This window comes from Protopterus annectens, chromosome 14.part0, assembly GCF_019279795.1.
Source record: "Protopterus annectens isolate FY-2018-M chromosome 14.part0, PAN1.0, whole genome shotgun sequence".
In the NCBI taxonomy this organism is placed as follows: Eukaryota; Metazoa; Chordata; order Ceratodontiformes; family Protopteridae; genus Protopterus; species Protopterus annectens.
The window spans coordinates 58,778,363-58,803,107 of record NC_056748.1 but is presented as its reverse complement, the minus strand read 5'-3'; the positions used below and the strand labels follow the sequence as shown (position 1 = coordinate 58,803,107).

At 41.2% G+C, this 24,745-nt stretch overlaps 1 protein-coding gene across 2 annotated transcripts in view; it reads left to right on the top strand.

Annotated features, from left to right (window-relative positions):
* Positions 1-24,745, top strand: part of ANXA11 (annexin A11) — an 872,911-nt gene that overhangs the window by 242,737 nt on the left and 605,429 nt on the right. For both annotated transcript variants that reach the window (XM_044055766.1, XM_044055767.1), the window contains exon 2: positions 22,352-22,412. In XM_044055766.1, coding sequence (XP_043911701.1) covers positions 22,361-22,412 — 52 coding nt within the window. In that variant the 5' untranslated portion in view covers positions 22,352-22,360. The remainder of the gene's footprint in view (positions 1-22,351; positions 22,413-24,745) is intronic.

The window sequence follows — 24,745 nt, the reverse complement described above, 5'->3', positions numbered from 1 at the left end:
ACTACGGAAATTATTCTTTTGAGCTGCGGCACAAGATCTGAATTGCATAGCCATAGTAAGGCCTCATTAAGTTTATTTCTCTTGGCTGCCAAAACAACAAATGGAAATCAAAGTCTGAACCAAATGAATTTGAATTATTGAATATTGCAAAAGAGGTAAAGGAACTGGAAGTGGGATCTTTAGAAAAGGGAAGGAGCAATTTTTTGGGATCAATACATGCAGAATAATGCTCAGGAGGAGGAGTGAAGTTTAAGGGAATGCAGAACTTGAGCAATTTTTGTAATGTTGGACTGAATGACAGCTGCTGTAATGAAAGAAAATATAGGTTATATATGTAAATGAAACAAAATGTTGATTTGGTCTGTTTTCTTTTCTGTTAGTATACATGTGCCACTGTCTTAAGTGATAATTTTAATAAAAACATATAAAAAATAAAAAGAAACACACAAAATAATCCTTTCAGTGTCGCTGCTTCAACAGTCATGGCCACTTTATCAGACAACTAGTGTTTCATGCTCTCACTTTGTTTCAGTTGCAGTCCACCCTGAGATAGACTTACAGTCCACTAACATATTCTTCATTTCATTCCCCATTTATTCTTCATTCTTTATTATTATTCTCACTGTCTTTTTAGTCCCCTTTTTATTCCTTTCTTCTAACATATGTAATCTGCTCTTTCATTTCACTTACTCATTTCCTCCACCCATTTACCTCTTCTCTCACACTCCTCCTAACCCACATTTACCCCTTCTCTCACGTGACTCCTAACCCACATTTACCCCTTCTCTCACACTCCTCCTAACCCACATTTACCCCTTCTCTCACTTGACTCCTAACCCACATTTACACCTTCACCTTCTCTCACACTCCTCCTAACCCACATTTACCCCTTCTGTCACACTCCTCCTAACCCACATATACCTCTTCTCCCAACTGAGATCCTCTGACCTCTATTTTCAGTCTAATTGCTTAGTTTTACTCTTTCTTTGTTTGTCATAGTATATTTTTTTGATTATAATGTGATTTTGGCTTATTCTGTCACTGTTGTCTGCTGATGTACTCTATTGTTTACTGTTGTGACTTGTGTATATACTGTCATTACTTGCTTGTGCATTCTATTCTATTCTCATCGTTTTCTGTTGTAATTTTGACGTGGGTTGTGCCTGAAAAGGATCTTCAGACCAGAGTCCCTACCTAGTTAACAAGCTTAGAATAAAGTAACTAAAATAAACCCTTTGGGAAAATGTTGCTGAGGGTTATACAGCATAAGCAGGAGATCATACAGAAATAGACATTTACCTGGTGGTGACTGGTACAACATGAGTAGGGGGTAATAGGACTAAACAGGTGTCTGATGGAGAATTGAGCTGAGGATAGCACAGCATGAGTAAGGGATAACATAAATTCACATGCTCTGTGACTGTGTTTGCTGCCCAAGGCCATCAGAGAACAAGGTTTCCTTTAAATGTTTTGTCATGTTTGCGTGACTTACCTTTCGCAGTACTTTACATGCTGCAGGAAGCACCGATTAACATCATCATTCTAACGGAAATTTTTTTTATATCTGCATCATGCTGATGTCACTGAGAAGTACGGGTGATCTTTAACGTCAGTGACATCAACTCAGGAAGAACATAGGCTATATCTATAGACTTTAATGCACGACTGCTGCACTTGCATGGACACACGTCCATTAAAGTCTATGAAGCCCTGCCTGACACAATGTCACTGGGAAAACTACTAAATTTATTTGAACCATGGTTTCAAAAAAGTTTCTGAAGCTTTTTATTGAAACAGTGACCCAAATAAATACCAGTAAACACTTGGCGAAATTAATTATGGCACTTAACAGATGCTGCGATGCAGTACCTCAGTGTAACAGAACACTTTAAAGATGAGTCAAGTACTAGGTCATAGATCCAGCTCTCCAAATTTGTAAAAGAAGCTAAGTTATCTGATGGCCTTATCTTACTGGTGGTTTACTCCATAAAAGTGGAATGTGTTGAGTTATGTAGGGAAAATAAATTTTGTTTTATTTAAAATAATATGAAACTCTGAATTGTTTGAATTTTTTGGCATTTCTGTATAGTTCTAAGTTCATTGACACCTGAAGCTTCTTATTTTAAAATGCTTTTTATGCCAGAGGTAATATACTTGCACTGTAAATGAACAAGTTTAAATGTTTACATTTGCCTATATACATGTGATCCTGAAATGACACATTTTTTGTTTGTAAATTTTCTCTGTAGCATCTCAAAACTTTTTAGTTGACTGATATTGCATTTACAAAAGGTATTCTTGTATTCTAAAGGTATGATGTATGATTCGTATAAGTTGACCAGATAGTCCTTGATGTCCTTCTATTCAGTGTTGCAGTATTCTTTACAAATGGGTTGTATTCTACCTATTGACCCTATGTCCGGCCTGTATATGAAAGGTTATTGCCACTGCCGGTACATAGGACATTGCATGTAGGTACTGACTATGTCAGCCATAAAAGGGACATCCGCACATGCCATCCTTGGAACGCGTTCGCCGCCATGCGTAAAGGTTGACTCTTGTGTACGGTCTGCAGTCTGAATTCGTCGGTTTTGCTTCCAGCTTTAGGTAAGTACCCTGTTGGGGATTTATTGTATTGCTACTGTTACTTGCTGTTGTTCATATCATCCAGGAAGGGCAAGTGTAGGTGTGGAAGGCAGATTCCACATAAAGATAGTCACAAGCTTTGCCTGTTTTGTTTAGAGCCTAGTCATGACCACTGTTCCTGTTCTGTTTGCCAGGCCTTCATGCCAAAGACATTACATAGCCGTCTGTCAGCCTTAAATCTTTACCTTGAGAATCAAAGACTCAAGCATCTGGCTAGTGGATACGATGGAGGGTTCCAGGAGTCCTTCAGCTGAGCCGAGTTTGAAGAGGAAGGTCAGTAAGTTAAGACCTGAATCCTGTTTGGCTGTGAATACCTCCTTCGACGTTCCTCTTGAGGTCAGTGAAGACCCACTGGTATGTCTGGAGGTAGGGTCCACTTCTGTGGTGTGTACCTTTTGGAGGCCATCAAGGGTGTGGATCCTAGCACATCGGAGGCTATGCAGACATCCAGTTTGGGCAACTTGGGGAAACCACAGCTTGTTACTCTGGAGGACTCTGGTGACACTCTTGCCCCTCTCTCTAGGGAACTATCGCACATAAGGCCTACATCTGGACACTCTCCTCTGAGGAGAAGCATGTTAAGAAGAAAAAATATTCCCTCTACCCCTCAGTCGGATTGGGATGCATTCTCACAGGGTCTCGTTAAGGCCTTGCTGGCCTTGAGGCATTCAGCTTTTTCATCTTCCCCTCCCATTCCTGCTTTTACTTCTTCTCCAGTACTGTCTGCTAGGTCTCAGGTGTTTTCCTCTGTGCAGGCTGCTGAGTCTCAGATCCCTGATTCTGACTCCGAGGATTCCTATTCTGATGAAGACTCCCTGGCTTGCTCCACCCAGATTCCTTCTTCTCTGGAATATGCTTCTCCTGAGGAGGAGTCTAATAGGGAGTGTCCCCTATAGAAGAGCTTTCTTTTGGGGAAACTATCAATAAGATGAGGGAATGTTTTTAAATGGGATTCCTCTTTGATCTCTGAAGAACAAAAACGTCAATATGAACTACTTCAATTGTGCACCCATGACAGGTTCCACCAGTTCTTCTGGCTTTCTTGGATGTCTTTGCATCATCTTCTAAAAACCTTGATTCCCAAGCCCCTGCCCCCAAAAGACCTAACAGATTTTGTAAGGTTCTTGATGACATGAAGGCCAAACTGCTTGATGCTTCCTTAAAATAACTCTGCCCTCTTTGGTTCAGCTGCTGCAGAACTTTTTAAATCTCTGCAGGAAAAGGTAAAAGAGCTCCAAGGTGTAAAACATTTGCTTGTCTCACCAGTCCCCAAATTCCATAGGAATTTTCCTGCCAAGACTTCCTTTGTCAGAAGACCTGCTCACTCCTCTTCTTCTGCTTCCTCTGGACCTGGGCCTATGAATTCTTCAAGGAGACCTCCTCAGTCAAAGTCTGTTGTATTTGCTCCTCCTTCTCAACAGCCCTTTCAGGTCAGACCCAGCTCTCTGTGACAACCAAGCCCTTCTTCCAAGTTATACTATTTTATCACTTTGCCTCTCTTTCGCCCTTTCAGGCTAGATGGAGATCACTCAGGACTCCTGGGTGCTTTCCATTGTCCGAAAAGGATACTTCATGACTTGAAAGTCTCTCCCATCCTTCCGGGAATACCTCAACCCCCTTCCTACCAGTTTCATCTGTTCCCTCAGTTACTTGCTCAACTCTTTCACCAAGGCATTATTCAGTCTGTTTTTCCACATCAGCAACGAAAGGGGTTTTACTCCTGGATGTTTCTTGTTCCAAGGAAAGATGGTCCTTGGAGACCTATCCTGGATCTCTCCCTCTTAAACACCTTTCTGAAGGTGCCTTCTTTTCGGGGGTCTATATTAAGTCAGCGAAACAGCATTACAGTGAATGCTGTTTTGCCGACACGTAAACAAAGAAGTCCCACAACAGCAAAACCCCAGGTCACCGATTTTTTTCCTAGGGAAAAAAAAAATCAGTAGATCATAAAACACAGCACGTGACTTAAAACATAGAGTGGGGGGCTTCACCCCCAACACCTCCAATGTGGGGGCGGTGCCCCCCACTCCCCCCTAACTAAATATACCAACTCCAAGATCGCACTACAGTGGGGTAAAGGCAGTGTCTGTTGTGAGATTTTGTTCTATATGTGTCGGTGAAATGGCATTCACTGTTATGCCATTTTGCTGACTTAATATAGACCCCTTTTTGGTTGCTATCTCTGCAAACTCTTCTTCTCCTAGTCCCTCATCACTCCTTCCTGGCATCTCTGGATCTCAAGGATGCGTAATCCTCAGTACAGGAAATTCTTGCATTTCTCTGTAGGTTCTTTGCACTTTCATTTCTCTGCCTTGCCTTTTGGTCTTTCTACTGCTCCAAGGATGTTCACAAAGTGCCTAGCTCCACCCATTGCCTTTCTAAGGGTCTGAGGAACTCAGATTTATCCCTATTTAGACAGCCTTCTCTTTCTAGCCAGCAGTCCAGATCTACTACAACTAAACCTTGGAAAGGCTATTCCCTTCTTTCAGGGTCTAGGTTTTAAAATAAATAAAAAGAAAAATCCAGTCTTACCCCTACTCATTACCTCATTTTCTTAGGATGCAGATTCAGAAGAGACTTGATGATGGTTTACCTCCCTACAGACAAGCTTCCTTCTGTAACAGGCTACATGGAGGCCTTTCTTCCTTTGCTTTCCATATCAGCCAGGGAGTTTGACAGACTGCTCGGATTCATGGCTTCCATGATCACAATGCTTCCCTTTGCAAAACTACAGATGGGAGAGTTCCAGTGGTTTCTAAAGACAGTTCGGTCTCAGCTTGCTCATCCTTTAGATATCCTGGTTCCTCTTCTCCCTCCAGATGATCTTTGTTAGATCCAGCAGCTCTGTCAGAACCTAGGCCTTCCTCTTCAGTACCACAACCTGCTCAGCAGCTCTTTACAGACATCTTAGATTTATATTGGAGAGCAACTTTTGCTTCCAGGAAGGTACAGCATCTTTTTGGTCCCCCTCTCAACAGAGGGAACACATCAATCTCCAGGAGATGAGGGCTCTGATTCTGGCCTTTCAAGCTTTTCACCCTCTTTTCTTACCAGGACCTCTCAAAATTCTAACAGACAATACCACTGTCCTCTGGTACATGAACAAGCAAGGGGGGGATCTTACCTTCTTTGTCACCTAGTCCTCAAGGCATGGGGAATTGACTATCCAGTACAATGTGACACTGCATGCTGTGTACTTCCCCTCTGCTCAGGACTCAGTGGCAGGTGCATTAAGCAGCTCTATGGCACAATCCCATGAGTGGATGCTTCACAGGGATGTGTACCTGAATCTAGTTCACTGGTGGGATACTCCAGATATGGACCTCTTTGCCTCCCCTCGGAACAGACAACTTACTCTCTTTTGTGCCAGGGTCCCTCGCCCTCAGGCTTGGAAGGTAGATGCCCTCTCTTTTTCTTGGAAGGGGATGTCTCTTTATACATTCCCCCTTCCTTCTCATTCAGAAAGTATTGCTGAAAATTCTGCAGGACAAACCAAACATCTTGCTAGTGACCCCTTTTGCCCAAGACAGCACTGGTTCCCTCTTCTACAACTAGCCAAGGGACATCACTACAAGTTTGCCTCACTTGTTGGACCTGCTCACACAGGACAAAGGGATCCTTGATCCATCCATATCTGTCAACCATGCTGCTGACCTTGTGATTGATCAACTTCTGATCCCTTACAGGCACCTTTTCTCACAGGATGTCCTTAGGATTTTGCAGGAGGCCAGGAAACCCAGTACTAGGAAGTGTATTCCCAAGAGGAAAATATTTTCTGTCTGGTGCCACAAAAGAAGTCAGGATCCCTTTTCTGTGGATATTCCATCAGTGCTTTCTTACCTGTGTGAATTGCTTAATAGTGGCCTCTCTTATTCCTCAATGAAATTCCACTGCTCCTGTCTGCTTGTTCGCCATTGACACCTCCCTTAGCTTCCAGACTGGAGTTTAAACTTTTCCTCAGAAGGTGTCCTACCCATGAAAATTTCCAGGAAACTAGTACCTCCTCATTGGGATCTCAGTTATGTCTTGGAGAAGCTTACCCAGGCACCCTTTGAGCCAGCAGCCTCAGCTTCTCTAAAGTTTTGGACTTGGAAAACAGTGCTTCTGATAGCCTTGACTTCCGCTAGAAGGGTCTCTGAGATTTAGACTTTGATGGCCTCTCCCCCTTTCATGGTTTTCCACAAGGGTAGGGTATCACTGAGAACTAATTCATCTTTCATGCCTAAAGTGGTGAATGAATTGTCTCTTAATCTGTCCATTCAATTGCCTACCTTTTTTCCTTCTCCACAATATTCTAGTGAAAGAATTCTGCATTCCTTAGATGTACATAGGCAACTCAGAATTTACCTGGGCAAAACAAAATCTCTTAGGAAGTCTGTCTTTGTGTCCTTTCATCCCAGGGCTTTGGGTTTACCTATTTCCAAGCAAACTGTTTCTTTCTGGATTTCTAAAGCCATTGTGTTTTGCTATGACTTCCATGGGAAATCACCATCTTTTGTGAGAACCCATTCCACCAGATCTGGTGCCTCATCAGGGGCCTTCTTTAAGGGTGTGGATGTCCATTCCAGTTTGGAAGTTGCTACTTGGTCATCTGTATGTATTTTTACAAAACATTACATATTGGACACTGTCTCTAAATCCAGGGCAGAGTTTGCTAGAGCAATTCTGCATGGATTTGTAGAAAATGTTTCTTCACTTTCTTCCTCTTCGCACTCCTCCTCCTCCTCCCTCGGTTCCTTTTGAGCTTTTGTACTCTCCCATTTGTAAAGAATACTGCAACATTGAGTAGACGGATTTAGAAGAGTTGTGTAGAATCTTACCATAACCATAGATGTCCTTTTCTATGTTGCAGCATTCTGTCCCTCCCGCCTTGCCCCCTACAGTTCGTTTTGTCCTAGGATTACTCTTTTTGGCCTTAGGATTTTTTTCCTCATGGGGCCAACTTATTGTGAGGATGGTACATGCGGACGTCCCTTTTATGGCTGACGTCAGTACCTACGTGCAATGTCCCATGTACTGGCAGTGGCAATAAACTTTTGTATACAGGCCAGACATCGGGTCGATGGGTGAAATACAACCCATTTGTAAAGAATACTGCAACATATAAGAGGACATCTATGGTTATGATAAGATTTTACACAACTATTCTTTCCTGTTAGAGAAGTATTTTAATAGTACCCTGTCTGGATGTGTACTAAAGGAAAATGTACACATAGCCATAATAGCACAGTCTTTGAATTCACTTACTTCTTGTCACTATATTGTTCTTTAAGTGAAGAGGTTTCTTAATAATTAGCCTACCGAAATACATAATATTACATTTATCCATACTGAATTCTATTCCTGTGTGTATGTTAACGTGTACTTAATGACCACCCAGGGGTTTTATGAGAGCCAGTGCTGCAGGCGGAGGGCCTCTACACCTCTGGAAGGGCATTAATTACACATTATCACACACCATGGAGAGCATTATTGCACTTAGAGAATGGGCTGTCTGTAAAAGTGTTGTTTCACGCACTCATTTATTTTTTTAAGTACTATTTTATTTTTTTTAAATATTTTTGATGAAAAATAGTTCCTTTGCCTAATGTTTCATACTTGCTGTAGTACATGTTAATGGTGTTGGTGGAAGCATTTTGCATCCAAAATATAACACTTTAAGAAATCCAAGTATTTATTGTTTTGGTCCCCTACACCTAAAATGTTTGGTTTGTTGCCAGTCAATGGAGACAGACATTAAAAAATAATGACATACATTTGAGTTTGAGTTTTATTTCCTTCAGAAAATTCATGCTAGCACTAATCCTTTTACTTAAGTAAGTTTGTAATTTTATATAAGAAATAATTAAAATCTGTTCTTAGTTTTGAGAGTTTCTTACCCTTTTATTTTATCCAGATTTCTTCAGTAGAAGAGTCCAGAAGTACACAAACCTCTTTGCTGTTACCAGTGGCAGATCTCGCTCACACTCGCTCCCACGCACTCACCTCTGCTTCACAAAATGCATGCTAACACAAATAATTTAAAATATGTTCCTATTCTGAGACTTTGCCCTGCTTATTTTAAGCTTATCCAGATACCTTGATGTAAGATCGTACCTCTCAATTCTACATATTTTTGCAGAATGCCCAGATTTTCACCTCATATTTTTAATCTGCTCCTCATAAAAAAATGTATTTTTTGACAAACTCCTGGATGATCTAAAGCTAAAAGTCGCTAAGTTTATAAGAGCAGTATTTAAAATGTGTTCCTATTTCTTATCATTTGTCCCCCCATTATGTCAGGCTTTGTCCAGATTTCTTGGGGTAGGAGGTTGACAGGAATGTCTGAGGTCGAGAGGTACATAAAACTGCTGCAGCTGCCATGGATCGCTCTCTGTTCATTCTACCAGGGGATTGTTCGAACATTTTACACTTCACTCACTGTTTATATGTATATGTGTGTGTGTGTGTGTGTGTGTGTGTATATATATGTGTATATGTCTCTCTCTCACACACACACACACACACACACACACACACACACACACACACACACACACACACAGTCACTCTGCTTTCATACATGCACTCACTCACACAGGCAGAAACAAACACACACACACTTTTCTCTTTCATTCAGTCTGTCTGCCTTGCATACACTCATACATACACTTTTTTTTTTCTTTCTTTTTTTTTTTTCTTCACAGTTGCTAAACAGCAAAAGCGCTGATTAGTGAGTATAAAATAATGGTTCACTCGCTCTCACTTTCACTGACATGCACATATACACAAACACACACTATTTTTTTTGTTGTCTTTTTTTTTAACGTGTTAAAGAAACAGCAAAAGTGCTGTTTAGTGAGCATAAATATAATGATGTTCTTTCCGTCTGCTCAGTCCGAGCTCCATAGCAACGTAATACACTGCTGTGAACTGGCAGACACGGGTTGCACCGGGTATTACTTGTACATTGATCCCCTGCTGGAGAACAGTTTTCCTTCAGTCAAGGTGATGATGTAGAGTTTGTCCATTCCCTAGTAATTCATAATCCATGTCAGTCAAGGTGATGATGTAGAGTTTGTCCATTCCCTAGTAATTCATAATCCATGTCAGTCAAGGTGATGATGTAGAGTTTGTCCATTCTCTAGTAATTCATAATCCATGTCAGTCAAGGTGATGATGTAGAGTTTGTCCATTCCCTAGTAATTCATAATCCATGTCAGTCAAGGTGATGATGTAGAGTTTGTCCATTCCCTAGTAATTCATAATCCATGTCAGTCAAGGTGATGATGTAGAGTTTGTCCATTCCCTAGTAATTCATAATCCATGTCAGTCAAGGTGATGATGTAGAGTTTGTCCATTCCCTAGTAATTCATAATCCATGTCAGTCAAGGTGATGATGTAGAGTTTGTCCATTCTCTAGTAATTCATAATCCATGTCAGTCAAGGTGATGATGTAGAGTTTGTCCATTCCTAGTAATTCATAATCCATGTCAGTCAAGGTGATGATGTAGAGTTTGTCCATTCCTAGTAATTCATAATCCATGTCAGTCAAGGTGATGATGTAGAGTTTGTCCATTCCCTAGTAATTCATAATCCATGTCAGTCAAGGTGATGATGTAGAGTTTGTCCATTCCTAGTAATTCATAATCCATGTCAGTCAAGGTGATGATGTAGAGTTTGTCCATTCTCTAGTAATTCATAATCCATGTCAGTCAAGGTGATGATGTAGAGTTTGTCCATTCTCTAGTAATTCATAATCCATGTCAGTCAAGGTGATGATGTAGAGTTTGTCCATTCCTAGTAATTCATAATCCATCTCAGTCAAGGTGATGAGGTAGAGTTTGTCTATTCCGTAGTAATTCATAATCCATGTCAGTCAAGGTGATGATGTAGAGTTTGTCCATTCCCTAGTAATTCATAATCCATGTCAGTCAAGGTGATGATGTAGAGTTTGTCCATTCTCTAGTAATTCATAATCCATGTCAGTCAAGGTGATGATGTAGAGTTTGTCCATTCCTAGTAATTCATAATCCATGTCAGTCAAGGTGATGATGTAGAGTTTGTCCATTCCCTAGTAATTCATAATCCATGTCAGTCAAGGTGATGATGTAGAGTTTGTCCATTCCCTAGTAATTCATAATCCATGTCAGTCAAGGTGATGATGTAGAGTTTGTCCATTCTCTAGTAATTCATAATCCATGTCAGTCAAGGTGATGATGTAGAGTTTGTCCATTCCTAGTAATTCATAATCCATGTCAGTCAAGGTGATGATGTAGAGTTTGTCCATTCTCTAGTAATTCATAATCCATGTCAGTCAAGGTGATGATGTAGAGTTTGTCCATTCTCTAGTAATTCATAATCCATGTCAGTCAAGGTGATGATGTAGAGTTTGTCCATTCCCTAGTAATTCATAATCCATGTCAGTCAAGGTGATGATGTAGAGTTTGTCCATTCTCTAGTAATTCATAATCCATGTCAGTCAAGGTGATGATGTAGAGTTTGTCCATTCTCTAGTAATTCATAATCCATGTCAGTCAAGGTGATGATGTAGAGTTTGTCCATTCCCTAGTAATTCATAATCCATGTCAGTCAAGGTGATGATGTAGAGTTTGTCCATTCCTAGTAATTCATAATCCATGTCAGTCAAGGTGATGATGTAGAGTTTGTCCATTCTCTAGTAATTCATAATCCATGTCAGTCAAGGTGATGATGTAGAGTTTGTCCATTCCTAGTAATTCAAAATCCATGTCAGGGAAGGTGATGATGTAGAGTTTGTCCATTCTCTAGTAATTCATAATCCATGTCAGTCAAGGTGATGATGTAGAGTTTGTCCATTCTCTAGTAATTCATAATCCATGTCAGTCAAGGTGATGATGTAGAGTTTGTCCATTCCCTAGTAATTCATAATCCATGTCAGTCAAGGTGATGATGTAGAGTTTGTCCATTCCTAGTAATTCATAATCCATGTCAGTCAAGGTGATGATGTAGAGTTTGTCCATTCCCTAGTAATTCATAATCCATGTCAGTCAAGGTGATGATGTAGAGTTTGTCCATTCCCTAGTAATTCATAATCCATGTCAGTCAAGGTGATGATGTAGAGTTTGTCCATTCTCTAGTAATTCATAATCCATGTCAGTCAAGGTGATGATGTAGAGTTTGTCCATTCTCTAGTAATTCATAATCCATGTCAGTCAAGGTGATGATGTAGAGTTTGTCCATTCCTAGTAATTCATAATCCATGTCAGTCAAGGTGATGATGTAGAGTTTGTCCATTCCCTAGTAATTCATAATCCATGTCAGTCAAGGTGATGATGTAGAGTTTGTCCATTCCCTAGTAATTCATAATCCATGTCAGTCAAGGTGATGATGTAGAGTTTGTCCATTCCTAGTAATTCATAATCCATGTCAGTCAAGGTGATGATGTAGAGTTTGTCCATTCCCTAGTAATTCATAATCCATGTCAGTCAAGGTGATGATGTAGAGTTTGTCCATTCCTAGTAATTCATAATCCATGTCAGTCAAGGTGATGATGTAGAGTTTGTCCATTCCTAGTAATTCATAATCCATGTCAGTCAAGGTGATGATGTAGAGTTTGTCCATTCCCTAGTAATTCATAATCCATGTCAGTCAAGGTGATGATGTAGAGTTTGTCCATTCCTAGTAATTCATAATCCATGTCAGTCAAGGTGATGATGTAGAGTTTGTCCATTCTCTAGTAATTCATAATCCATGTCAGTCAAGGTGATGATGTAGAGTTTGTCCATTCTCTAGTAATTCATAATCCATGTCAGTCAGGGTGATGATGTAGAGTTTGTCCATTCCCTAGTAATTCATAATCCATGTCAGTCAAGGTGATGATGTAGAGTTTGTCCATTCCTAGTAATTCATAATCCATGTCAGTCAAGGTGATGATGTAGAGTTTGTCCATTCCTAGTAATTCATAATCCATGTCAGTCAAGGTGATGATGTAGAGTTTGTCCATTCCTAGTAATTCATAATCCATGTCAGTCAAGGTGATGATGTAGAGTTTGTCCATTCCTAGTAATTCATAATCCATGTCAGTCAAGGTGATGATGTAGAGTTTGTCCATTCCCTAGTAATTCATAATCCATGTCAGTCAAGGTGATGATGTAGAGTTTGTCCATTCCTAGTAATTCATAATCCATGTCAGTCAAGGTGATGATGTAGAGTTTGTCCATTCTCTAGTAATTCATAATCCATGTCAGTCAAGGTGATGATGTAGAGTTTGTCCATTCTCTAGTAATTCATAATCCATGTCAGTCAAGGTGATGATGTAGAGTTTGTCCATTCCTAGTAATTCATAATCCATGTCAGTCAAGGTGATGATGTAGAGTTTGTCCATTCTCTAGTAATTCATAATCCATGTCAGTCAAGGTGATGATGTAGAGTTTGTCCATTCTCTAGTAATTCATAATCCATGTCAGTCAAGGTGATGATGTAGAGTTTGTCCATTCCTAGTAATTCATAATCCATGTCAGTCAAGGTGATGATGTAGAGTTTGTCCATTCCTAGTAATTCATAATCCATGTCAGTCAAGGTGATGATGTAGAGTTTGTCCATTCCTAGTAATTCATAATCCATGTCAGTCAAGGTGATGATGTAGAGTTTGTCCATTCTCTAGTAATTCATAATCCATGTCAGTCAAGGTGATGATGTAGAGTTTGTCCATTCTCTAGTAATTCATAATCCATGTCAGTCAAGGTGATGATGTAGAGTTTGTCCATTCTCTAGTAATTCATAATCCATGTCAGTCAAGGTGATGATGTAGAGTTTGTCCATTCTCTAGTAATTCATAATCCATGTCAGTCAAGGTGATGATGTAGAGTTTGTCCATTCCTAGTAATTCATAATCCATGTCAGTCAAGGTGATGATGTAGAGTTTGTCCATTCCCTAGTAATTCATAATCCATGTCAGTCAAGGTGATGATGTAGAGTTTGTCCATTCTCTAGTAATTCATAATCCATGTCAGTCAAGGTGATGATGTAGAGTTTGTCCATTCCTAGTAATTCATAATCCATGTCAGTCAAGGTGATGATGTAGAGTTTGTCCATTCCTAGTAATTCATAATCCATGTCAGTCAAGGTGATGATGTAGAGTTTGTCCATTCCCTAGTAATTCATAATCCATGTCAGTCAAGGTGATGATGTAGAGTTTGTCCATTCCTAGTAATTCATAATCCATGTCAGTCAAGGTGATGATGTAGAGTTTGTCCATTCTCTAGTAATTCATAATCCATGTCAGTCAAGGTGATGATGTAGAGTTTGTCCATTCTCTAGTAATTCATAATCCATGTCAGTCAAGGTGATGATGTAGAGTTTGTCCATTCCTAGTAATTCATAATCCATGTCAGTCAAGGTGATGATGTAGAGTTTGTCCATTCCCTAGTAATTCATAATCCATGTCAGTCAAGGTGATGATGTAGAGTTTGTCCATTCCTAGTAATTCATAATCCATGTCAGTCAAGGTGATGATGTAGAGTTTGTCCATTCCTAGTAATTCATAATCCATGTCAGTCAAGGTGATGATGTAGAGTTTGTCCATTCCCTAGTAATTCATAATCCATGTCAGTCAAGGTGATGATGTAGAGTTTGTCCATTCCCTAGTAATTCATAATCCATGTCAGTCAAGGTGATGATGTAGAGTTTGTCCATTCCCTAGTAATTCATAATCCATGTCAGTCAAGGTGATGATGTAGAGTTTGTCCATTCCTAGTAATTCATAATCCATGTCAGTCAAGGTGATGATGTAGAGTTTGTCCATTCCTAGTAATTCATAATCCATGTCAGTCAAGGTGATGATGTAGAGTTTGTCCATTCTCTAGTAATTCATAATCCATGTCAGTCAAGGTGTTGATGTAGAGTTTGTCCATTCTCTAGTAATTCATAATCCATGTCAGTCAAGGTGATGATGTAGAGTTTGTCCATTCCCTAGTAATTCATAATCCATGTCAGTCAAGGTGATGATGTAGAGTTTGTCCATTCCCTAGTAATTCATAATCCATGTCAGTCAAGGTGATGATGTAGAGTTTGTCCATTCCCTAGTAATTCATAATCCATGTCAGTCAAGGTGATGATGTAGAGTTTGTCCATTCCCTAGTAATTCATAATCCATGTCAGTCAAGGTGATGATGTAGAGTTTGTCCATTCCTAGTAATTCATAATCCATGTCAGTCAAGGTGATGATGTAGAGTTTGTCCATTCCTAGTAATTCATAATCCATGTCAGTCAAGGTGATGATGTAGAGTTTGTCCATTCCCTAGTAATTCATAATCCATGTCAGTCAAGGTGATGATGTAGAGTTTGTCCATTCTCTAGTAATTCATAATCCATGTCAGTCAAGGTGATGATGTAGAGTTTGTCCATTCTCTAGTAATTCATAATCCATGTCAGTCAAGGTGATGATGTAGAGTTTGTCCATTCCCTAGTAATTCATAATCCATGTCAGTCAAGGTGATGATGTAGAGTTTGTCCATTCTCTAGTAATTCATAATCCATGTCAGTCAAGGTGATGATGTAGAGTTTGTCCATTCTCTAGTAATTCATAATCCATGTCAGTCAAGGTGATGATGTAGAGTTTGTGCATTCCTAGTAATTCATAATCCATGTCAGTCAAGGTGATGATGTAGAGTTTGTCCATTCCTAGTAATTCATAATCCATGTCAGTCAAGGTGATGATGTAGAGTTTGTCCATTCTCTAGTAATTCATAATCCATGTCAGTCAAGGTGATGATGTAGAGTTTGTCCATTCTCTAGTAATTCATAATCCATGTCAGTCAAGGTGATGATGTAGAGTTTGTCCATTCTCTAGTAATTCATAATCCATGTCAGTCAAGGTGATGATGTAGAGTTTGTCCATTCCTAGTAATTCATAATCCATGTCAGTCAAGGTGATGATGTAGAGTTTGTCCATTCCCTAGTAATTCATAATCCATGTCAGTCAAGGTGATGATGTAGAGTTTGTCCATTCCCTAGTAATTCATAATCCATGTCAGTCAAGGTGATGATGTAGAGTTTGTCCATTCCCTAGTAATTCATAATCCATGTCAGTCAAGGTGATGATGTAGAGTTTGTCCATTCCTAGTAATTCATAATCCATGTCAGTCAAGGTGATGATGTAGAGTTTGTCCATTCCCTAGTAATTCATAATCCATGTCAGTCAAGGTGATGATGTAGAGTTTGTCCATTCCTAGTAATTCATAATCCATGTCAGTCAAGGTGATGATGTAGAGTTTGTCCATTCCCTAGTAATTCATAATCCATGTCAGTCAAGGTGATGATGTAGAGTTTGTCCATTCCCTAGTAATTCATAATCCATGTCAGTCAAGGTGATGATGTAGAGTTTGTCCATTCCCTAGTAATTCATAATCCATGTCAGTCAAGGTGATGATGTAGAGTTTGTCCATTCCTAGTAATTCATAATCCATGTCAGTCAAGGTGATGATGTAGAGTTTGTCCATTTCCTAGTAATTCATAATCCATGTCAGTCAAGGTGATGATGTAGAGTTTGTCCATTCCCTAGTAATTCATAATCCATGTCAGTCAAGGTGATGATGTAGAGTTTGTCCATTCCCTAGTAATTCATAATCCATGTCAGTCAAGGTGATGATGTAGAGTTTGTCCATTCTCTAGTAATTCATAATCCATGTCAGTAATTACCAGAAAACAAGTCTTGCATACAGTCGTTGACATACTTACTCAGCCAGAAGTTGTTTATTATAGGAATCTCAGTAAATACAATGCTTAATAAAAAAAAGGACCAAGGAAGGAACCTAGTGGGATTCCTGTTGCCGCAGGCAAGGAATCTGACACTACATTCTGTATTACAAGTGACTTGATTCTCCCTGTTAACTACGATGTAATTCAGCAAATTAAATTAGGGTTAAGATTTGCCCTTTAAGATTATATATATATATATATATATATATATATATATATATATATATAATGTGTGTGTTTATATACACATACATACATATGTATGTGTGTTCAGTATTTCAAGACTGAATAATCGAAATTCTACATATCCGAAAACTCACAATTGCGACCATACACACACACACACACACACACACACACACACACACACACACACACACACACCTATATACCTATCTACCTACATAACTACACTACAACAAACGAAACAACACATGCAAACACAACATAACAGACAAACAAACCTACCCTACCTATAAGCAGGGGAGCAATCCCCGCTATGCCCCCCACCCCCCTACTTATATATACTAACTCTGAGGTTGCACTAAAAGCACAAAAACAAAAATAACACCACTACACACACTTGCACATATTAAAATCCCTACCCAATACCCTTACATAAACACCACTTACTTAAATCCCCAGCTAAATCCACAAACCCCACCGCAGGTCATGAACGCGACATCGTGATGGCGAATTTGACTTTTCCACTTTTGAGATAGTGCAGTTTCGCATAACTGCATGTTTGACTGTTGAGTCTCGAAATACTGAAATTCGACATTTTAGTATTTCGAGATTGTCTAGTAAACCCATATGTCCTCCCTGTGTTTACATGGGTCTTCTCTTGGTGCCCTGGTTTCCTGTTAAATTGCAAAGACATGTAGTAGATGGATTGGATACTCTAAATTGGCTGTCGGTGCGAGTGCAAGTGATTAGAGTCACGTCAGCAGTCGCTGCAAAGGGGACCTCTAATAAGAGAGTAGAGAATTTGTGTTGGGCAGCATACATGTTCTACAAAAGTTGCATTACTTCTTTTCCACTATTGCCTCCCCACTCCTACACTGAGGGGATAACCAAAACGTCGTCTTCTTCGTCTTTTGGCTTTTCCCGGTTAGGGGTCACCACAGTGGATCACCTGTCCTCTCATGATTGGCAGTGGAGTTTTACGGTGTTGAGTCGCTAACCTGGCGCCAAACCTTCCACAGAAGGCACACACGTGCATGCACTCACACCTAGGGCCAATTTAGAGTGTCCATTCCACCTACAGCATGTCTTTGAGATGTGGGAGGAAACCCACACGACCACAGGGAGGACATAAAGACTCCACACAGAAGGCACCCCAGCCGAGGATCGAACTAGAGAACCTCTTGCTGTAAAGCGGCAATGCTAACCGCTGCACCACCGTGGCCATCCACTGAGGGGATAACCAAAATGTTTTAGATTTTTAAACCAGAGCCCTCTGGTGCTATCTATCCTTAAATTCAGTTGCATATCTCCTACCTACAGAATTGAAGATGGAGCAGACATTAATTATTTTAGAAAACTAAATGAGAGGACATAAAAGATGGAGCAGGTATATTAGAAATATTACCTTAGAAAACTAAATGGGAGGGACAGCTGTCTGGTCTTTCAGCCAAAAGATTAGCCTCCTAAACATATAAAATCAGAACTGTGCTGAGGAAACCGAGCTTGGCAGCATTGTGCACCATTTTGTGCTTCTATTTGAAGATGAATGCTTTGTGCACTGCGATGATGTATACCTGGCCAGAACCATGTTGTGTACAGTGCTGATCATCTGAGTGCACGTGGCCATCGGAGAGCACAAAGATTCAGGGTATGGCTGCACATGGCGAAGGGAGGGAGCGCTGTTGCTAGCTGTGGTGCATAGGTCACTCCACAGCAAGTACAAGTATGACTCAGTCATTGTCCATGCCGGTGTGAACGACCTGAGACGTACCTCCCTGGACTACATGAAAAGAGTCATAGAGGAGCTCTCAGATTATGTAGCCCAGGCCGGTATGACCCTGACCCTGAGCAGTATCCTACCCTCACCAAGAATGATGCCACAATACAGAGACAAAATGATCAGCTTTAATAATTGGCTTAATTGCTGGTGTCATTCTAAGGGGATCCAATGTCTGTCTGCCTGGGATGACATGCTTGACGAGCCACGCTACTTCGTAAGGGACGGCTTGCACCTGTCACCCCTGGGCTTCCGGATATTGGCAAAGGCTCTTGCCATCCCCATAGAGCCTTTTTTAGGCAAGGCTCAAATGATAAACCTACCGCCCTAGAAAACAAAAATGGAGAAAAACTAAGGGTAATACTGCTCAGTGCCAGAAGTCTAAACCTCAAGATGCACGCCCTCGAAGCCCTCCTCAGTATGGAGAACATCGATGTCTGTGCTGTGACTGAAACCTGGTTCAAGGCTCCTGAGAGCACCCCAGCACTATCAGGTTATACCTCATATCATGCGTTCCGGCCCCAAAATCCGGACCGAACCACAAAAGGAGGGGAGTATCCATATTCATAAAGGATACCCACACCTCCAGGTTAGTGGCAACGCACGAAGCATCAGAGACCATCCAGGTGCAATTAACCATAGGTAAAACTGCCCTACAGTTTGTAGCATGCTACAGACCACCTTCTCAAACTCAGGAAACCCACACAGCCTTCCTGAAGACACTGGAGAGTATGAATGTCTCTCCAAACACCATCATATTGGGTGACATCAACTACCCAAACATAGACTGGGAACATTACTCAAGCCCCAACACCCTAGCCCAAAGGTTCCTGGAGTTCATAAACTTAAATGCTATGGAAAAACTAGTCACCATTCCCACAAGAGGAGAAAATATACTAGACCTGATCATCACAAACATGGGGACAAAATGCTCCACACCGGAAGTATATCCCTCATTGGTGAGATCAGACCATAAATTAATCTCAGTGGAGATCCACATCCCGCCCCCACCCCCAGCAAAAAAGACCACAGTGAAGAACTTCTCAAAAGCAAACTTCACACTTCTTAAGACTGGAGTGGTATCCTTCAAGGCCCCCGAGCCAGTGGAAACCACAACCCACGCTGCTGAAACACTTACAAATGCCTTCTATGAGCACCTCCAGGAATGTATGGATCAAGCAATCCCTAATAAAATCAAGACCCTTTCCACCAAAGGCAGGCGCCCGGTCTGCTGGACCCCAGCCATAAACAAACTCTACAGCAAGAGGAGAAAGCTACTACATGACAGAGCAAAATCCCTAAAAGGGAAGGCATCTCTGATCAATACTAGCAAAAAACTACGATCACTCATAAAATCATCCAAGGCCAACTTTGAGAGAAAAATCGCTAATGACACAAAAGACAATCGTAAGGCCTTCTTTAGCTATGTTAGAAACCTGGGTGGAAACTCCCAGATATGCTCAGAATTAGTCCAAAATGATAAAAAAATCACTGAACCCACAGACATTGCCAACATACTGGCAGACAGGTTCAGTGCAAATTTCTCCCCTCCCTCCCCCCAAAAGGAGAAATATCTTTCACACCAGAGTCTAGCCTCCCAAACATCTCAGATGCCCAGGTGAGAGCTGCTCTCTCTAAAGCAAAAAACACAGCATCAATGGGACCGGACGGTGTCCCCGGCTGTGTGCTACCTGAACTCAATGAGGAACTAAACCCACACATAAGGCTGCTGTTTAATCTTAGCCTTACTACAGGATACGTACCCAAAGAATGGCGTATGGCAACTGTGGTCCCACTCCACAAAGGCGGTGCTTCTACGGACCCTGGAAATTACCGCCCCATAAGCTTGACGAGCCTTGTCTGCAAAGCTAAGGAGAGGATCATAATGGAACTCAGAAATAAATACATTGGGGACCTACAGACACTGGATCCTACCCAATTTGGCTTTGTCAAGGGCAGATCCTGCCTCTTGAACTTGGTCGACTTTTTCGAAACAGTCACTAAGGCCATTGATGAGGGTAAGGCAGTTCACACAGCCTACCTTGACCTAGCAAAAGCGTTCGACACAATACCCCACTCGGGCATCATAGAAAAGCTCACCAGCTTAGATGTAAACCCATATGTCACAAGAAGGGTTGCAAACTGGCTCAAGGACAGAACACACAGGGTTAGAGTTGCTGGTGCCATGTCAGACTCTAAGCCAGTCACGAGCGGTGTTCCACAGGACTCAGTCCTGGGCCCCCTCTTGTTCGGCATTTATTTTTCTGAAGTGCAGGCAAACATAGGGGGATTGTGGCTGACAAAATTTGCAGATGACTGCAAACTGGGCACCATAATTGACACTCCATCAGACACAGACATCCTCCAGAGAGGTCTCATAGAAATGGATAACTGGTGCCAGAGCCATGGCCTTAAGCTAAATGCCAAAAAATGTATAGTCATACCCTTTGGGAAAAACAAGGTAACCCCTAATTACCACATAGGTGGTAATCCATTAAACACGGAAGAAGTTATCAGGGACCTGGGGACCCAAGTTGACAGTAACCTCTCTTTTGACACTCGCATTGCCAAAGTGGTTAGGAAGACCTTCTACATTGCCCACCTGATCATGAAGGGATTCACATCCAGATCAGGAGAGGTCATTGTACCCCTGTACTCTTCACTTATCAGACCAATGATTGAGTACAACGCCCCATTCGGAATGTACCTTACCCGACACCTGCAGCAGTTGGAAAGACCCCAAAAGTTCCTCACCAAAAGGAAAAAGGGGCTCAAACATATGTCATATGATGCCCGACTAAAGAAACTCCAGCTCTATTCAGTCGCATACCGTCTGCTCAGAGGTGATCTGTGCCTGACATACAAGGCCATGTCCAACCCGGAATTAATGGACATGCTCCACCTCAAAAAATCCAAATCCACCAGAGCCACGAGAGCAAGTGACTTAAACCTCAACACGGATGTAAATAGGATGTGCTGGAGGGACAGATTCATCACCCAGAGACTCCCTACACTATGGAACAGAATCCCAGTCCATGTGAGGCAGAGCTCCTCACTGACTCTGCTCAAGAGAAATCTTGACGAGTGGATGGGAGATTGTAGGTTTACCCCGGGAATCATCTCTGTGTCACTGCTGGACAGAGGCACAGCAAACTAATGGGTATAGTATTCTCATCCTAAGGGGTGGTGAAAGCCACACACACTCTGGCTAGGCTTATAAATGCCCTATGGCAGATAGCCTAGTATGAACCTATGAACCTATAAGGAATGAGCTGTGTGGTTTAGACTATTCCTGCACTGTCCTGTGATCATTGCCCAGGTGTACATACTGCTGCTTGGGAGGACTGTGCTTCAACATTTTGTCATACAGCAGTGGATATGTTCAGTGCAAGTACTTAAACTGTCATCATACTGCGCAGCCTTGGATTTGGCTATAAAGGGCTCAAGCATTTGTGTTTGGAATGTCAGCCATGGAGAGAGCTGGTACCTACAGATATCAGAATAGTAAATGTTTACTAACCAAACTTATTCTTCAAGCTGTACATGGGGCAAATCTTCAGATTAAATTTTTAAGTGATGAGCACTGAAATCCTGCATGTAGTATCAGGCAGAGTTTTGTTAGGAGGTTAATTCCTGCAGGCTTACCTGAAATGTCTTGTTTTAAGGACAGACTCAAGATTTAAAAGAACTTAAATGACGTACTCAAGGTCACACACACAACTCACACAATACAACATAGAAGGTAATGGGATTGCAGGTGGTCTCTAGTTTGTCATTATAAGATTCAAGCTGCTCAGTCTTTTTATAGAGAGGCTTTCATATGAAGTAGGTAGGAATTTGAATAACATGTATGCTCTCTCTACATTTGTTTTTGTTTGTTTGTTGCAATGACCATAGTGAATTAGTCATGGTGGTACCCTACAAATATCCATAGTACTATTGTGAATAAGTTATCAACTGTTCTGTTATAAACCATTCTTATTCAGTCAGAAATTTACATGATTTGTGTCTGCTTTATTTCAGAACTGAACCATGAGCTATCCGGGTTACCCTCCACAAGGTGGATACCCACCTCTACCTCCAGGTAAGGTGTGCACAACACAAACTATGTAAGACAAAACTTTTCTAAAGAGCTTCTCACATTTGCTAAGATAACCATTTGAAGTACAGATGAAGCAAATGCGAATTTGTTAATCAGAAACATTCTTGATTTTTTTACCCTATTTTTGCAATTTCTTGTGAGAGTGAATGTCCTTCATCTTCTTATTTTTTTTTGTTGTTGTGTAGAAGTGAAGACAAGTGTATGAACCATTCACTTTATCTCCTGAAGCATATTCTTTCTTAATCTCACCTGTCTTGTCTGGACTTTAGCTTGGCATTGTCCTTCGTTCCCATGCTGTCATAGAGTGAAGTCACCAGATGCATATCCTTCTGTGCTGTTCATGTCCATTTGTGCTTTAGTATTATAGTGTACTTTGGCTAGTTCACTCCCAGCCAGATAGCAGACTGTTGTACTCTGCTGTGGAGTTGCATACCTAAGTGATTCTATCAAATTTCTTAAATAAAAATTCTCGGCGAGTACATTACTGTATAACTCAGTGGAGTACTTTTCCCATGGTTGAGGCAAAGAACAGTGCTGCTCAGTAAAGAAACGTAAACAAATGTCCGCCATGCTTTTTTTCCTGTTTAATGACTTTTTTGATATAAAATACTACTATTCAGTACAGCTGTCTCCAAGCAAACCACATTGGATATTTTGGTGTCTAGAGTGTCATTGTAAACCAACAGCCGTTCACTGCTTAGCAAAAGCTGTTTAAATTACATTCACCAAAACTATTACATGTGCATACAAGCAGTCAAGAAGAGATGTGCTGAGGAGACAAATTCAGACATTATTTTGCCTATGATGGTACCATATAAAAATACCTTGCTGAATGCGGTTTCTTCTTACAGAAGAGGTAAACATATGAAGACAAATGCAGGTAAAAAAAGAAAGGATTTATTTTATTGCTAAAATCTATACTGATTGATGTTATGTAGTCCTATCTCACCTACATTCTTACCCGTGGGTTCAGAGCCGAATATCGGCTCCGACTTGGCCGATTATACTAGCTCGAAGTCTTTCATTGGCTGGGCTAAGCAGGTATCCCATGGTGCACTGCTCCATATCTCCAGATCTCTTTTGCCACTCGTGTAGCTCGGATGTGGTCTCGCTTGGTTGTGGCTAAGTACCCTCTTTTTCTTGACTAAGAAAAGTTTTGATTCCTATCAAAAGCTACTTTCATAGCTATTTGTCTAGATTTGTCTCAAATTGTCTGTTCAGTTTAAAGTTGTGCTTGTGTGGTTGTTGTGTGGTATCCCTCTTACTGTTCCCTCGGGCTAGGCCCGTTTCAGTTAGAGAGCCTAGTTCTCCTCTGTTGCCTTCTGTGTGAGTTAGGTCCAAACTGTTTAAATTAGAGCTTTCGACTACCCTTTCCTTGTGGTTTTTTATCCCTTGTTCAAGTGTGTGCTAGTTTTTGGTGTCATTTGATCGCTGTTTAGTATTGGTTACTGCTAGCATCGTTCCTGCTTTTATAGAGTGAATGCCTGTGTTTTGTTACAGACTTGGCATTGAGTTGTGAGGTAGTTATTATGTCTAAGGATACCAAGGAGCACAAACCTTCCGGTTTTAAAAAGTGCTTGAAATGTGGGTACAAAATGTCCATTACCGATGGGCATTCTATTTGTGTCTACTGCTTAGGAGCCGTCCATCTGCAGGAATCCTGCAGCTTTTGTCATGCGTTTAGCCCTAGAGTTCTCCAAGAGAGAAAGAATAAGCTAATCTTAAAGGGACTATTAAAACCCTCTTTTGAAGAGGCTATGGATTCGGCTTCCAGTGGTAAGTCTAAATCTAGCAAGGCAAAAAAGAGATCTCCGGCTCCGTCAGCTTCATCAGAGCCCCCGGAGAAAATATCTAAAACTGCATCGACCTCCACGGCTCCACTGTCCTCAGGGCCGCAGGAAGGATCGTTATTGATGGAACCGGCGTCGGCTCCAATTATATTGGAACCTCCTAGGAGCCAATTGCCCAGTCTCAGACCAGCTTCTCCTGAGAGGACATCGCATTCTCCATCCCTGTCCTCCCGGATGTGGATGTTGAGAGGGTGGTTCAGAAGCTCCTCCAGTCACCGGTTTTGGCAAAATTGTTTTCGGCTCCGGCCCAGTCGGCACCGGAGCACATCCCGACCCCATCTTCGATCATTCCTCCTCCGAGTATATCTCTGTCTTTGGAGCCGGAGTATTCGGCGCCGCGTGATGTCTCTAGGCTGGCCCCAATGCCCCATTTGGCTCCATCGGTGCCGGCATCGGCTCCGACCCCGTTGGCTCCGTCCTCGGGGTTCGGGACTCTAGATTCTTCGGTCGGTCCCGAGTGGGACA